The sequence below is a fragment of the Leguminivora glycinivorella genome, chromosome 13 (assembly GCF_023078275.1).
Source record: "Leguminivora glycinivorella isolate SPB_JAAS2020 chromosome 13, LegGlyc_1.1, whole genome shotgun sequence".
In the NCBI taxonomy this organism is placed as follows: domain Eukaryota; kingdom Metazoa; phylum Arthropoda; class Insecta; order Lepidoptera; family Tortricidae; genus Leguminivora; species Leguminivora glycinivorella.
In genome coordinates this window covers 11918571-11934155 of record NC_062983.1, presented here as the reverse complement: position 1 = coordinate 11934155, position 15585 = coordinate 11918571, and the positions used below count along the sequence as shown (strand labels likewise).

The 15585-nt window shown below is 39.8% G+C and overlaps 1 protein-coding gene across 1 annotated transcript in view; it reads left to right on the top strand.

Annotated features, from left to right (window-relative positions):
* Nucleotides 1–15585, top strand: part of LOC125232873 (myosin-I heavy chain) — a 130895-nt gene that overhangs the window by 82378 nt on the left and 32932 nt on the right. The window contains 17 exon segments of the mRNA XM_048138688.1: nt 2785–2906; nt 3721–3783; nt 5372–5461; nt 5800–5959; nt 6047–6237; nt 6497–6718; nt 6850–7014; nt 7252–7494; nt 7815–7940; nt 8122–8241; nt 8467–8607; nt 8947–9080; nt 9298–9501; nt 9924–10065; nt 13675–13907; nt 14383–14501; nt 14504–14616. Of these exon segments, the coding sequence (XP_047994645.1) occupies nt 2790–2906; nt 3721–3783; nt 5372–5461; nt 5800–5959; nt 6047–6237; nt 6497–6718; nt 6850–7014; nt 7252–7494; nt 7815–7940; nt 8122–8241; nt 8467–8607; nt 8947–9080; nt 9298–9501; nt 9924–10065; nt 13675–13907; nt 14383–14501; nt 14504–14616 (2583 nt within the window). The 5' untranslated portion in view covers nt 2785–2789.

The following is a 15585-nucleotide window of genomic DNA, read 5'->3' as shown; positions in this document are numbered from 1 at the left end:
TCAGAACAGAACGGCGATGATTTCTGGTATTAAAGAAACAAATCGATGGGTGAAATCACTCAACCATCCCCAGTCACACAGATGGACTTTAAAAGGACCTGTATGCTCGAAAGACGCCGCGGGACGTAAGCGCCATCGACAATATAAGGTCCCTTTACCCAGATAATGTCACATTTTTGAAACTTGGTTACAAATTTACAACGCAATGCCTGATCGCTTTAAAAACAACTGTTCTATTACAGAAAGACGAAAAATAAATTGCAAGCATAACTTATCTGAAGATAAAATCTCAATGAATTACTTAATGACGTCATAAGGTAACGTCAGTATCGCGTGTCCAAATATTCATAACAGCTGTACGAATATGATTTAAAAACGGGAGTCAGCCGAGCGTGCGTAAATGTGGAAAGGGTGCGGTACCTTCCAAATTCACTGGGTTTCCACCCAACGACGCTCCATATAAATCGCTTAGACACATAACACTTTAGGGAAACTGTTAAACTATTTTAGTTAAAAATGATAGAATTTAGATTGGATTAGGAAATTTTAATGAAAGAACGTTATTCAATTTGAATGAGCACTGGTTTATTCTAATTCAATATCGTTGATTCCCTAAACTTCAATATTAATCGATTACTAAACACAAAACTAAACGACCGAACTAAATTGAAACCATTGTGGTCAACCGCCAACACGGCCTGACATCGACAATTAGTGCCTAGCCTAGCCCTTGGACCACATTTGTTAACAATTTAATGACCACAATAAAAAGGCCTGCGTGATTCAACCCGATTAGATTTTTTTTTTATGTTGTCATCTTTGCTTATATTCTTCCATAAACGGACACAAATATTTTAACTGAAACTTTTAAATGGCGATGGCGATTTTTTAATGTGAAATAGGTAAAATAATATTTAAATTGCCTCGCTTGATTTTGCTTTTAAAATGATAAAATAACCTGTGAAAGGGAGTAAGAAAAACCACTTTAAATTCGTGTTAGCGAGACTATTCGATCATGGGCACGCGATAAATATAATAAAATCGTTTAACAGTCGATCAGCGGCATAAAATCATATCTCATGGCTCCCCAGTGCAAGGGCCCCGGAGGGCGAGAAGTCAGCCAAGATCGATGTAAATTGAGCCCTGGATACCTACCCAACGTCGCAATCGCTCTCGCTTCGTTAGCGTTTCGTAGCTTGCTCTCCCTATTCCGTAGTGGCGCGACATAGCCAGACTGCGTTTCGTCAACGCCTGTCTCTTCGGCTAGGCCGGCTGATACTTGCCCGGGAATTACATTTCGAACATCTTGTTTGTTTATTTCCTTACCAGGGGTGATCTCGAGTACCTATTTCTCTCGTTATTCAATACGACGTTTCTTATTCTAATTCTGAGAAGGAAGTCAACGACATCTCTTAAATTACAAATTCTTTGAGACAGAACGCTCAAAATAAATGCTCAATTAGCTACAATTATCATCAGAGCGCGTACGTGTTAACAAAAAGCGATTTTGTAAGATAATTATATGTTTCACGGTCACGGTTTCTACGATTAAATTATAAGTTTACTGCATATGATGATAAACAATCTTAATTCGAATACAATTATTTACACTCAAAGAAAGGGTTCTTTGAAAAGGCCCTTTATCTATTTCTTCGTGAATAAATTCTCATATTTGAATGCTAAACTTTGCTGTGAAACTTCCGTTGCGTTTAAAATTATTCCTGTGGCCATTTTTCCTTGTATTTTTGCCTAAGGGTATACTTACCCTTTCTGACAACTGAACCCATCTGTCATCTCTGCTGCGGGGTGCGCGTCACGTGAATTATTTATAATCCATCAATCACACCGTACCTAATCGATGCCCGATCTTTGCTTTTAATGTAGAATAAATATAGAAAGTTGTTTAATTGCATTCCTCTGATATTTATTATTAGCTAGTATTAGGACAGAATGAGTGTCATATAAGGTTCATATCGGAACTTTGTGAAATATTGCCCCTAATTAGTGTGCCCTGAGCTTTGACGCAGTTATTGCGGTTTTGGTATTAAAAAACCTATCGCTGTCATAAATAACGATTAGAATTTTAACACAGAACCAATTTTATTAAAGTACTGAACCTTTTACCGTATTCAAAAATCCCAGAGCTTTATAAAATCCGTCCGGTGTAGAGAGCTTACGTACAGTGCCGCAACCCGTTTGTGTGCCCTGAGCTTTGAGTTTTGACGCAGTTATTCATTTTGCAAAAGCTAAAATACAACCAAAAGTCTTGTTTTACATTTGTAATTTGTATGTTTAAATCCTATAAAAGTTAAGCTAGGTACTCCAAGTTTTAAAACTAAAAATCTCGATGTATTTGTAACATTTTTTCAAGTCCACATGGTGCTACTTTATCGCATTAGTGCGACATGTGGTACTTTATTTGGGCTTATGGTTAGGTTAGCTGGAAGAGATCCCTTAAAGGGATAAGCTTGCCTTTGTACATAACCGTTGTAATTATTCACTATACGTGTAATTTGTTTGTTCTGTACAATAAAGTGTTTACTACTACTACTACTACTTATGTCGAAAATTTAAATAGCCATATTATGTACTGAAAAACGTCGTACAATACACGTGCGAAGAAGTAGTTTGCAACTAATGTCGATTTAAAACATTTCGGTCGTGTCATTTTATCGGCTTCGCCACTCGTTTCGAACTTCCATTTTGCCGCGCTTGTATCGTAATGTACCAATTTGTAACTAGTGATATTTTAGTAATTAATGTTATACTTTTGTGTTGTTGCAGCCACCATGGAGGAGCGGGAGGCGGAGGGCCCGGGCGTGCCCGACATGACGATGATGCCTCAGATCACCGAGGACGCCATCAACGACAACCTTAAACGCCGCTACAGACACGACCTTGTATATGTATCCTTTACAACTTAAACAACACACGTTTATTCACATTTAAATATAAATTTGGGGTCGAGTCTCCCTTATCTAGTGCGCCAGACAATTCCGTTCTGGGTTGTCGTTTCTTGAAGTGCTGCAGCTTCCAAATCTCTTTTGACATTCGACCACCACGTTTCTTTCGGTCGTCCTCTTCCTCGGGGGTTTTCAGGCAATCGGAGGGCCACTTTAACCGCAAAGTCATCGTCTCTCCTCATAACATGACCGTACCAGCGTAATCTACGTTACAGCATTTTGTCTGTGATAGAAGCCACTTTAAAGCTTCCGCGGATGTACTCATTACGTATTCTGTCCATTCTAGTAACGCCGCCAGCCCATCGTAGCACAAAACTGTAGAAAAAACCAATGAATATTTGAATCAAATTCACCTTTTCTGTCTTACCGACTATTATAATTATAAATGCTATCTAAACTAACTTTTCGAAACCGTTATCATTACAATTTTAATCCAATATTGACAACTAATGAATTTGCATGCCTAATTCAAATCTATTACATGCCGTATTTTGTAAATTGTAGCGTAACATAGTTTTTCTTTTGCTTCACGCGCGAATACCTACAATGACTGTGTTATTTTCGACAGACTGCGAAGTATTTTTATTTTATGACCTGGAACTGGAATTACGTATTTAAATATTCAAGGATTCATCCTTCATGTTTTATGCACCGTGAACACCAGTTATTTTAAAATAAAATTACGTGCATGTAATGTGAACAGTAATTATTAATTAATAGTTATACTAACATATTTTCCTTAATTATTACATAACAGACATACACAGGTTCAATTCTAGTCGCAGTGAATCCCTACAAGGAGCTGGGATGTTACACAACGGTAAGCACCGATCTATAATATTATTATAGCTATAGCGATCAATGGTATCAAAGCAATCTAGCCGATGAGTAAGATACGTTGATCCAGAGGCTGTGTCATTCTCGTGAGTAATACGATAATAACAGAAAGCATGTTCACATAAACATACGAAATTATTTAGGGAGACCGAAATCGTTATTACAACCAACACAGCTTTCATGTTTCCTACAATAAATGTCGAGCATTTATATAACTCGGATCATATGACTATATCTCTTACTGATACGCATCTCGCCAATCTTTTATCTAGATTCAGTAGTCGAGTTTAGTCGAAATCTGATATGCTTCTGTAGATGCCGGCGACTATCGTATCGTATCACTTTGTTTGCCGCTTATTCCCAATTCCATTTATTTTGTCATACCAAGGAGGATCGAGTATTATAGAGAGTTACTGTCAAAGTAGGTAAAATGTGTAATCACATTATCACAGTGCATAGACAGCCATCTCTCAAGTCTCAACACAAGCTTAAAACTTTTGAACCTCAGTTTTGACAATTTGGCCCATATTGTTATAGCTTGATATGTGTTAAAATGGCAAATATTAATATTAGCGCCATCTAGCCGAGCGTTCCCCAAAGGTGTAACGCCATCTAGGCCACCGAACCTACCTTTTTCTCTAGGGCTTTGAGGTACGTTTTTTTCTTAGACTTTATCCGTCTATACGGAGTTATATTGTCTTTGGTCATAAGTACCTATGATAAATAATATATTTTATAATCTACTGTAAAACAAGAGCGCTTCAAGAATAAATGACATTTTCGTTATTAATTTCCTACATAAATTTAGATAAAGATAAAAAAATCATTTATTGTATAAACCATTCTACATATGGCGCCTTAACCTACGTTACAAGAACAACTTACTCTCTAAACATTTAAGGTACTAGATACTGATTACACCTAAAACCAGTTACACAAAGATAAACGCAAAAATAGATGGTGCATCAGTAGAACAAAAAAATAAAAAATAAACAGGGATTGTGGAAGAAACATTGGCGCCTGTGTAGTGGCAACAAAAGGACGCCACTCAGCATATGCTATGATATGAGTACCACAGCGCTGGTCTTCCGTAGCAATAATATAGTTTACAATATCGGTCGACCATTTGATACAAACATGTTATAGATAAAACTTCCTGTTTTCATAGAAACATTTGCAAACAATCGTTCACTTTCTAGGAAGTAACGCGCTATGGTCGGAAACAATGAAGATCATCATAAAAAAGTGATTAATTATACGTCACACAGTAATCAATCAGAGGAAATCATTGATGAAGACGCTTATTCAATAAGCGAAGCTACGCTAAGCCATGTCATTCATGTCTTCCGTTTATGTATATGACATTAAAACATACCGAACCGAACCCTGTATGAAATGAAACACTCCCGCTCACTGTCTCAACTTATTTTAATAAATGGTGACACATTTTCATGTCCTAAATTTATTGTCGTTCTTTAAAAAGTGAACGTTGTTTTCTGCGTTCCCTTTCAAGATTTTGCACGCTTAACACATTACTGAAAATATGCAGTAAAATAACTTGAACGTTACAGGAGCACATGCAAGAATTCCGAGGCAAAGCCTTTGGGAACCTGCCGCCGCACGTATTTGCTTTAGCCGAGTCCGCCTATAGCTCGCTACGGGTAAGCAAACTCTAACTTTATATTAGAAACAGTTTCGTTCCTAGCCCCTTAGTTACATATTTACTTACACAGTTTCACGAGTAAGCGCAAAATTAAATCATTCGCATTATCATGTGACCTACTTATCAAGTTTAAAAAATATAATTATTTGTTGGCACATTTATACTTCCGTAGTGACTCGCTGTTGCCAGTTTCATCATCGACCAGATACATGTATCTCATCCTGCTTAAGATCGATAATCGATCCAGCTTTCGGGAAATAGCTGTCAACTGTCAATCAACATTAAAACCCTTTTAATCTGCAAGTAATCACTTAGAATTAATACTTATCTTTTTAGAATGGTGAGAAAAACCAGTCCGTAGTGATTTCGGGGGAGAGCGGTGCTGGCAAGACGGAGACGACGAAATTGATACTGCAGTACCTTTGCGCTGCCGGCGGCCAGGCCACGTGGGCGGAGCAACAGATTCTTGAAGCCAATACGGTTTTAGAAGCCTTTGGTAACTTAATACCTTTACCTTTTTGATTTAGAAATGCGCATATTTGTTTTTACTTGAAACGGTATTTTAATCTTACTCATTATTTAGGCAACGCGAAAACAGTCCGCAATGATAACTCCTCTCGCTTCGGTAAATTCGTGGAGGTGCGGCTCGACAACCGAGGAGGCATTCGCGGCGCGGTGCTCCGTGACTTCCTCTTGGAGCGAGCTAGGATCACCGGCCCTTCGCCTAGGGAGACCAACTACCATGTGTTCTATCAGCTGGTTGAGGGCGCGAAGGTATGTTCCACTGCGATCTAAAAAGTCATAATTTGTCTGTTTGGAAATGTGAAGTGGCTCTATCCTGAATCCTGATGGTCTTATTTGTTATTCAAGACGCTCCCTGATTTCTCTGAATGCCCCAGAATTATTTACCTTCACGGGAGCCAAGGACCTTGGTGTGGGCTCTCTTAAGCTGTGTCAATATGTAACTGACTTAATTCCCCATTGAATATAACATTAACATAAAAATGTGAATGATTTTTTTCCATTACTCCAGCACAACGCCGAACTACGAACAGCCCTCCGTCTCCGCGACGGAGTTCAGTTCAAATACCTTCGACCGGAAGACGAGGACCCTCGCAAAGGGCTAGGCGGCGAGCAAGGAAAGTTGGAAGCTCTACAACTGGCCTTAACAGTTCTACAAGTGCCGCTGCAGATGTGCGAAGGACTATTCAAAGTGCTGGCAGCGGTGCTGTGGCTTGGGAACATACAGTTTCAGGTAATCTTGGTTAACATTGGAAGTTCAAGCTATTTGAAATTAACGGAGTGCCCCTTTGAAAAACTAGATCACTTATGCTTTAACAATTGTGATGATAATTTGATAATGAAATATTATTTGGTAATTTTTAGGATGTAGACGGAGAACGCAGCGCCCTAGCACCGGAAGATGCGGAAGCAGTGGACGCGGTCGCGAATCTATTGGGTCTGGCGCAACCTACCGCGCATAAAGTTCTTCTAGAACGACAGATCAACGTGCGGGGCAACGTTACAGACATCCCGCTGAGGTTACATGAGGTAAGGAACTACGAGTATTGAGGATTATTATGTAGCAACGTAGCAACGGCACTATGTTTACAGTGGATGGGATATACATAAGAAGTGGTCGCTCTCGCAAACCAACTGTGGCTGGCGCAGTTACCGCCTTAAAGGTGATCTTCGAGCGAAATATCAACTGAAGCCAATAATTTCAGATCGATGTTTTCAATTAGATATAATTTTTAACGGCACTTATGAAACAAACCTTGTCCACAGGCTCGTGAAAACCGTCACGCCATGGCGCGAGCGCTCTATTCGCGCACATTCGCGTGGCTGGTCCGGCACGTGAACAGCTGTTCGGCGCCGGGCCGCGAGGCGCCGCGCTCGCTGGGCGTGCTCGACATATTCGGCTTCGAGAACTTCGCCTCCAACTCGCTCGAACAGCTCTGCATCAACTACGCCAATGAGAAGCTTCACATGTTCTTTAATAACTACGTGTTCGCGCTGGAGCAAGAAATTGTGAGTTGATTTTTCCACGTAGACTCTCTTACGCACTAGCGAAGGGCAAATAATATTGAGAACGGGTCATTTTCGCTAAACTGTGTTTACTGCCGTAGAATGTTACGAAGTCACATCGGTTTCGTCAATAGAGGATGTTCGTTTATGAAAATGCAAAAGCATAGATCTCTGAGTTCAAAATCTTTAAGTTTGATATGTGCTAAGGGCAACATCAATTTATGTGCAAATTTTGACACAGCCTTTTCGCCGACACTACTTCACCATGCCTAAACTACTGACCATGTAACTAAAACGTGCTTTATTCGATCTGTTTGTTTCAGTATCGCCAAGAAGGCATAGTGTACAACCAGATCCAGTTCACCGACAACGCAGCCTGCCTCGAGCTGCTGGAAAAACCTCCGAGAAGTTTGCTCAAACTGCTAAGTGAGCAGTGTCATATGCCTAAAGTAAGATTTTATATAACTTTATTTATAGGTAATAAAAATAGTTTTTTTAAGATTTCGGAAACGAATTTTCATTCAGATTTAATTACATAAATAACCTTTCTGTACCTAACACTGTGCGTAATAAATCATTTCATTCATTCATAAGATTTTTAATATTGTAACATTTTACGAATTATTTCAGGGCTCCGATGGCGCATATCTTACAAATATTCAGGGTGAATTCGGCGAGCATCAAAGCTTCGTCAAGGGCTCTCGCCGCAAATGGGAAGAAGAGTTTGGCGTTCAGCACTATGCGGGCACTGTGAGTAAACCTTAGAAAACTTAATTCTTTAACCTTTTCTGACCTTATTGAATTGTAATTCATTTTATCGCTATTGACGACATGTCTCGAATCAAATTAGTTGATTCTTCGTCAGGCCATGACATGAGTGCTCGTAGCGGTTACACTCCGTGCACACATGTTTTTCAATATTTAAAATATGTTATGAAAGTTAAACGTGCTATAATAGTATGTAAATATTTGCAGGTATGCTACAGCGTGCAAGGTTTTGTGGATAAGAACAGAGATACACAACAGGACGCGTTTATAGACCACTTGAGCCGATCGGCGAATCCCTTCGTCAGGGAATTGGCTGATTACGTCCAGGATCTGGCGCCTCCTGGACAGGTTTGTTCTACAACTTTATACCTATACTATAATCTTCGTGGTAAAATAAGTAGAAGATAATTATACGATATACATAACCTCTTGGGATCCGATGTCCTAGTACTACATACCCGGTATATGCAATGTACCGTATTTCTCGGCAATACGGTCTACTCTCGACTTCTCACACTGAAACGAGATACATACTGATCAGACCAAGAGACTCATCCACACGATTTAGTTAATGATTATAGGTCTCCGTTTAGGAATAATATCATGCAATATCAAATGTATGTATATCCGTCACTCTTTGAGTGAATTTAAAGATACTGTATTGTTATAATGTTTCATATTTGACAGGATCTATCGCTCTCAAGTCCAAGCTCAATGGGCACTACTCAGCGAGGGACGTCCAAAGGTCGGCCGACTGTTGTGGACACATTCAGAGCACAACTGCAGTCGCTAGTTGACATGTTACAAGCCACCGACGTGTGGTAAGTCTTTTTCGAAAATAAAGAGATTATATCAGCTTATTTACTTGGTTTACTTGTGCAAAACAAAAAAAATTGTTTCACAGCGACTTTCAGTATCTCTTAGGTCTAACAGAATTGTTATAAAATTGTCTTTTTACATACAACTTTTTGTTTCCGCCATCGCGTCGCTGCTGCCCGATCTGTGGAGTGTGATGGACTAATACATTTCTTGTTTTAGGTACGTCCGTTGCATAAAACCGAACGAGAACAAAGAGGCGGGCACATACAACGACCAACTAGTGCTGGAACAACTGCGTTACCTCGGCATGAACGAGATCGTGCGCATCCGCCGCGACGGGTACCCGGTGCATCTGGCCACGGCCGCCTTCCAGGCGCGCTACCGCTGCCTGCTGCCGCATCCGCGCCGCCAGTCCGACGTGCAGTGAGTACTGCAGATACTGTTTCGGCTGTTGGCGTTTATGAGCGTACGGGAGATTCCGAATTGTACTCACATTAGCTCTTTTGGGATACGGTTGGTCGGGAGGGATAAGATCGCATCCCTAATGCTCAGTTATACGGACTATTTTTACTATTTTATACCCCACATGGACTGTTCTTTCAATCTTATCCAGCGTACTTCAGTAATCGCCTAATCGGCCACCAATGATAGAGTTACGCGGCGGAAAAGATTTGTGCATGATTACCGGCAGTTCTCGAGGAGCGCAACAGATGGATGGGTAAAATAAAGATCTATTGAGATTGGCTCAATTACTAGTACTAAAACCATACCATCTGTCGTCAGAACCGATATATTTTACCACTTTGTCATATAAAAATATTATATCGATATTATTTTGTTTTCAGAACTATAATGTCAGTTGTGAGCGCGCCTCAAGGTGACTGGCAGATCGGTCACACGAAAATATTCATGAGAAGTTCTGTCCACATACCGCTGGAAGCCAAAAGGACACATTTGCTTCAGTCTTCAGCGTTACGGATACAAAGAGTGAGTGGTAATTTTAAGTTTTTTAGTGTACGCCACTTATCCTGGTCTGGGCTAGTAAATATAAAAAAAAAAAAACATTTATTTCGGACCACAAAATCCATACAAGGTTAATTAAATAAACACCTAAATACTAGCACTATGCACTAGGAGCCTACTCACTTTACAAGCCATAGCAGTACACTGATAGATTTGATTAGTAGCAACATTACCGTTTTAAATACTCAAGTAGATTATATACCTACCCTTAGTCACCACGCATTTTTATCTTGTGAAGTAAATATTAAGAAAAGTAAACTTATACCACAAATAATAACGTTAAGACCTCTAAACGATATTGACTCACTAATATTTAATCAAACACTTGAACGTCTCCCATGGGGTTGCATTACTTCGCTACCAACTGTAAATGAAATGGTACATTCTTTTAATAGCATGATTATATCACTATTTGACTTACACGCTCCTCAAAAACAGATTATTATCAGAGATAAAAGCTATCCCTGGATAACATACACAATTAGGGAAATGATGCGGTTGCGAGATCAGGCTCATAAGAGGTTTAAAGCATCTGGACTAAATGAACATAAAAAATATTACTCTGATTTAAAAAGCTGCGTCAATAAAGCTATTTTTAATGAAACACGAGCATATTTCAATCAACATATAAATCGTAATGCTAGTAATTCTCGATCTTTATGGAATAATCTGAAACGTACCGTGAAAATAACTGAAAAACTTCAAAACTGCGATATTCCTTTGCATTTACAAAACCCAGATCTTATTAACTCACATTTTCTCGATATTCCAGGTAACCCTGTAGCTTCGCAGTCATATCAGACCTACTTTGAATCCAATCGCTATCACACCTCTTCTTTTAAATTGGAAACAGTAGATGAGAGCTTTGTACTAAAAACAATTAAATCACTGAAATCCTCTGCTCTGGGCGATGACGGTATTTCATTAGATATGCTGCTTTTAACTCTTCCTCATTCACTGGGTACAATCACTGCAATAATAAATAAATCCATAATAACATCAGTCTTCCCTGATGCCTGGAGAGTAGCGTTAGTAACACCCCTTCCTAAAAAAAGTACCGTCAGTACTTTAAAAGATCTCAGACCTATAAGCATTCTTCCTTGCATCTCTAAAATAATCGAACGGCTTGTATATGCACAGCTATCCGATTTTCTTGAAAAACATCAAATCCTCCCTATTTTGCAATCTGGGTTTCGTAAATCGCGTAGTACGGCAACAGCACTTCTTGATGTAGTAGACAATATATTATCTGCAGAAGATATGGGCAGAGGAACCATAATGTCACTTCTCGATTTCTCCCGTGCCTTTGATGCAATTAATACAAAGTTATTGTTATCTAAAATGAAATATTATGGCTTTGAACCAGACACAATTCAATGGTTTTCAAGTTACCTTAATGACCGAATGCAAATTGTTAAACTTCAAGATAGTAGTGGTACAGTTTTGAAGTCTAAACCATCTATTTTATCTAGAGGAGTGCCGCAAGGATCGATCCTAGGCCCGCTATTATTCATTTTATACACAGCAGATGTTTGTAACGTAATAAAACATAGTAACTTCCACATATATGCTGATGATATACAAATATACGTCCCGTGTGATCTAAATAATATTTCTCAAGCAGTTGCGAAAATCAATGAAGATCTGAACAATATAGCAAATTGGTCATCTTCTAATTCCTTAGTGCTAAACCCCAGCAAATCCAAAGTTATGTTGTTTGGTTCTAAAAACCAAATTAAAGTAATAGATAACCATAAACCAATAATCTCTATCTCGGGTGAAGAAATAGATCGTGTCTCTGAATCGCGCAACTTAGGTCTCATAATGGATGAGTCTCTTCGTTTTGAAAGTCACATAGCAGATATTGCCAGAAACTCGTTTTATAGACTAAAAGTCCTGTATAGAATTCGTGATTTTCTTAGCGTTGATCTTCGTATCAAACTTTGTGATACTCTTATACTTTCAAGATTTGATTACGCGGATGTAGTATATGGTCCACGGTTATTAGCAAGAACAGATCGCATTATACAAAGAGTCCAAAATGCATGTGCACGTTACTGTTTTAAAGTTCCCCCACGAGCGCATATCACCCCTTATTTAAATTCATCAGGTATTCTCAAAATGGCATACAGACGAGAACTGCACCTATCTTCCTTGTTGTTCAACGTATTAAAGTCTTCTAAACCTGAGTACCTTTTTGAAAAACTCATTTGGCGCTCAAACACTTTAAAAAATTTTGGTCTCAGATCAATCAGCAACAAATTAGCAGCTTCACATCACTCCACGACCGCTTTTCGAGGTAGTTTTAAATATCAGGCATCTAAGTGCTGGAATAATATTCCTCCTCCATTACAGACTTTGAACCATCTTAATACTTTTAAAATTAGACTAAAAAGACACCTTTTTCAAATTCAAATTAACCTACCTCTTGGCATTAGAGTAATACCTTCCTATCTCTGATAATAGCCCAGCCAAAGTATATAGCATAATTAAATAAATAAATAAAATAAATAAATAAATATTGGGGACACCTTACACAAATCAACTTAGCCCCAAACTAAGCAAAGCTTGTACTATGGGTGCTAAGCGACGATATACATACTTAAATAGATAAATACATACATAGATAAATACATACATACATAGAAAACACCCATGACTCAGGAACAAATATCTGTGCTCATCACACAAATAAATGCCCTTACCGGGATTCGAACCCAGGACCGCGGCTTAGCAGGCAGGGTCACTATCGACTGAGCCAGACCGGCCGTCTTAATATTAATATTGTACGCATACAACAGTTGCTTTTTGTTTATAAACGTTGAATATGTATAATGTATACTTGTATACACATATAGGCTACTTGCTTCTTAGTGAAATCGGCTTCTTTATAAGAACTGTCAAGGCGAATTTGAACAACTTGCTAATATGGAGTTTGTATGATGTCGAATTGGGTGACGTCACGGTCAACTCAGTTACTTTATATATTTCTACGTGACTTATTAAATAGAAATTGGATTTAAAAATAACTTCTGTCCATGTTTTTCTTATAATTATCTGATGCTTTATTTTGTGCATGGTATAAAATATTTTGTTTTGACTACAGTTCCCTATTATAGCGCTTTTATACGCAATAGGTTCACACGCGCGCCCACACAAACACACACGCACACACACACACACACACACACACACACACACACACACACACACACACACACACACACACACAAACTAGTTTAGGTTAATTAGTTTAGGTTTAGTGAAGTACTTAGGGTCCGACTGAAAACCAGCGTTGCAGTAAAAAAATACTGCAACATTATGCTGAGTCGCGCCCCTTTTTAATATCCATGTTTGACCTAATTATTTTAATTTTAACATTGTAACATTGTGAAATTTGTGATATTAAATAAAGCCATTCTATGTCTATGTCTATGTCTATGTTAGTTGCCTCGCGAAATTTCGGATGTTTTTTTGCCCAATGAGTTTGTGACCTCGCTATAAGCGGACAGATTCTTTTTTCTTTGATTCCGGCGAAGTTTAAATACCTAATCGTAACACATTAATTCACAGTGGTACAAGGGCTCCGTGAAGCGTCGCCAATACCTCCAATGGCGCAACGCAGTGATCGTGCTCCAAGCGGCGTGGCGCGGTTGGAAGGAGCGAGCCGCTTTCCTTCGACTACGCCGCGCTACTTTAACACTGCAGAGGCACTTGAGAGGCGCCTTCGCGAGGGAAGTGGCAGCCGCGCTGAGAGAGATGAAGCGAGTCAACCAGGAGATCAAACTGAGGGAAGAGAGGAACAGGTTAGTAAATGATAAGACAGAGACAAAGAGTAAGCAGCGTAGCGCAGTTGGAAGGAGCGAGACGCGTTCCTTCGACTACGCCGGGTTACGGTAATGCTACAACGACACTTGAGAGGCGCTTTCGCGAGAGAGGTCGCCGCTGCGCTCCAACCAGGAGATCAAACTGAGGGAAGAGAGGAACAGTTTAGTAAAAGGTAGACATGGGATACGTGCTGCTGGTGAAAGGAACAAGCAGTGTTCTTCTGGCTAAGCCGCGGTACGGCACTTGATAAGCGACTTCTCGGGGGGAAAACGTGGCAGCACAGAGAAAGATGAATCAGGTTAACTGAGGGAGGAGGCGAACATAATGGTAACTAGAGAGTAGTTCCGCTTATGCCTTCATTGGATTTATATGCAAAGAATTCGGTAAATAATTCATTTTTGCAAGCAATCTTTAACACGGATCTTTTTCGTAACATCACCAATTATGTTTCAGCCTGGCAGAGAAAGCGGACCAGGAGCGAGTCGAGCTGGAGAACATGGCCGACCAGCTCCGCGGCCTCGCCAACCCGAGCGGGCGCGTGGATTCCGTCAACCTGGACAACCTGTTCGACTTCTCGCCGACGTGCCGGCGCAGCGCGGCGCGCCCGACGGCCAGCCCGCGCACCAGCCCAGCATCGCCGAGATCGGGGACTCCATGGAGCGGCTGGCCGAGGACCTGCACCAGGAGGTATTTATACAGCCACCGGACGCCTTACTAATACTGTCTCTGGTCTTTGACAAGTTTAAAAATTCATTTAGAGCGTGCGCAGACAGAGAGCGTTCTGGAGTTCTGCGTTCCGCGTTCAGAGTTCTGCGTTCTTTAGAATGTACCGAGTCTGTAGCAACAACGCATACAGCGGGCAGTCTGATCGCGGCGGTCAAAGCGGAACGCCGCGTTCTAGCGTTTTTTTCCCACCGAGACAGAGAACACCGGAACGCGGGGATGTCTGAGGTTGCAAACACAGAAAAAATAATGAATTGGTTAGAGAAAGGAGGGATTTCTGATGTCGAATCTATGGACAGTACACGACGAAATGCTGTCATGTTTATTTTATCCTTAAGGCCATGCATCGATAAATATTAGGATTTTAGATTCACTGGTGTGCTTAGCCCCGGAAACCTAGAGATCTGATTTTTGGATATGTATATCTTGACTCATCATCATTCTCCTGCCCTTATCCCAGTCACTTGGGGTCGGCGCAGCATGTCTTTCTCTTCCATACATATATATCTTGACTATATGATTGAAATTTTTGTACAGCTCGAAACACGAATGCTTACAATTTTCTCGATAGAAATTTAATCCAAAGTAAGGCCTTAATTTTTCGTTTAACTAACATTGTGAAAAAAATATGCAACTTTAATCAGTCTAACCTACTTTAAAGTGAAGGTTTCCAAATTATCTAGTCTCTCGTAGAAGGAAATATTTTTTATTATCGTATATACAAAGATTTATCATCATTTACGATATCATGAATTCAACAGAAAACGGCCATTTTATGCGGTTTCGTTTCTCTTTCTTTCATACGTCAATCGTATACATGTGTCCTTATTGTCAAAAATGTCAGACGGCCGGCGGGCCTCGAGGAGGCAAAACCTATGTCAAATCGCGCAGCGTTTTTGACAATTTATAATTACGAAAATTTGGACGTAGTTT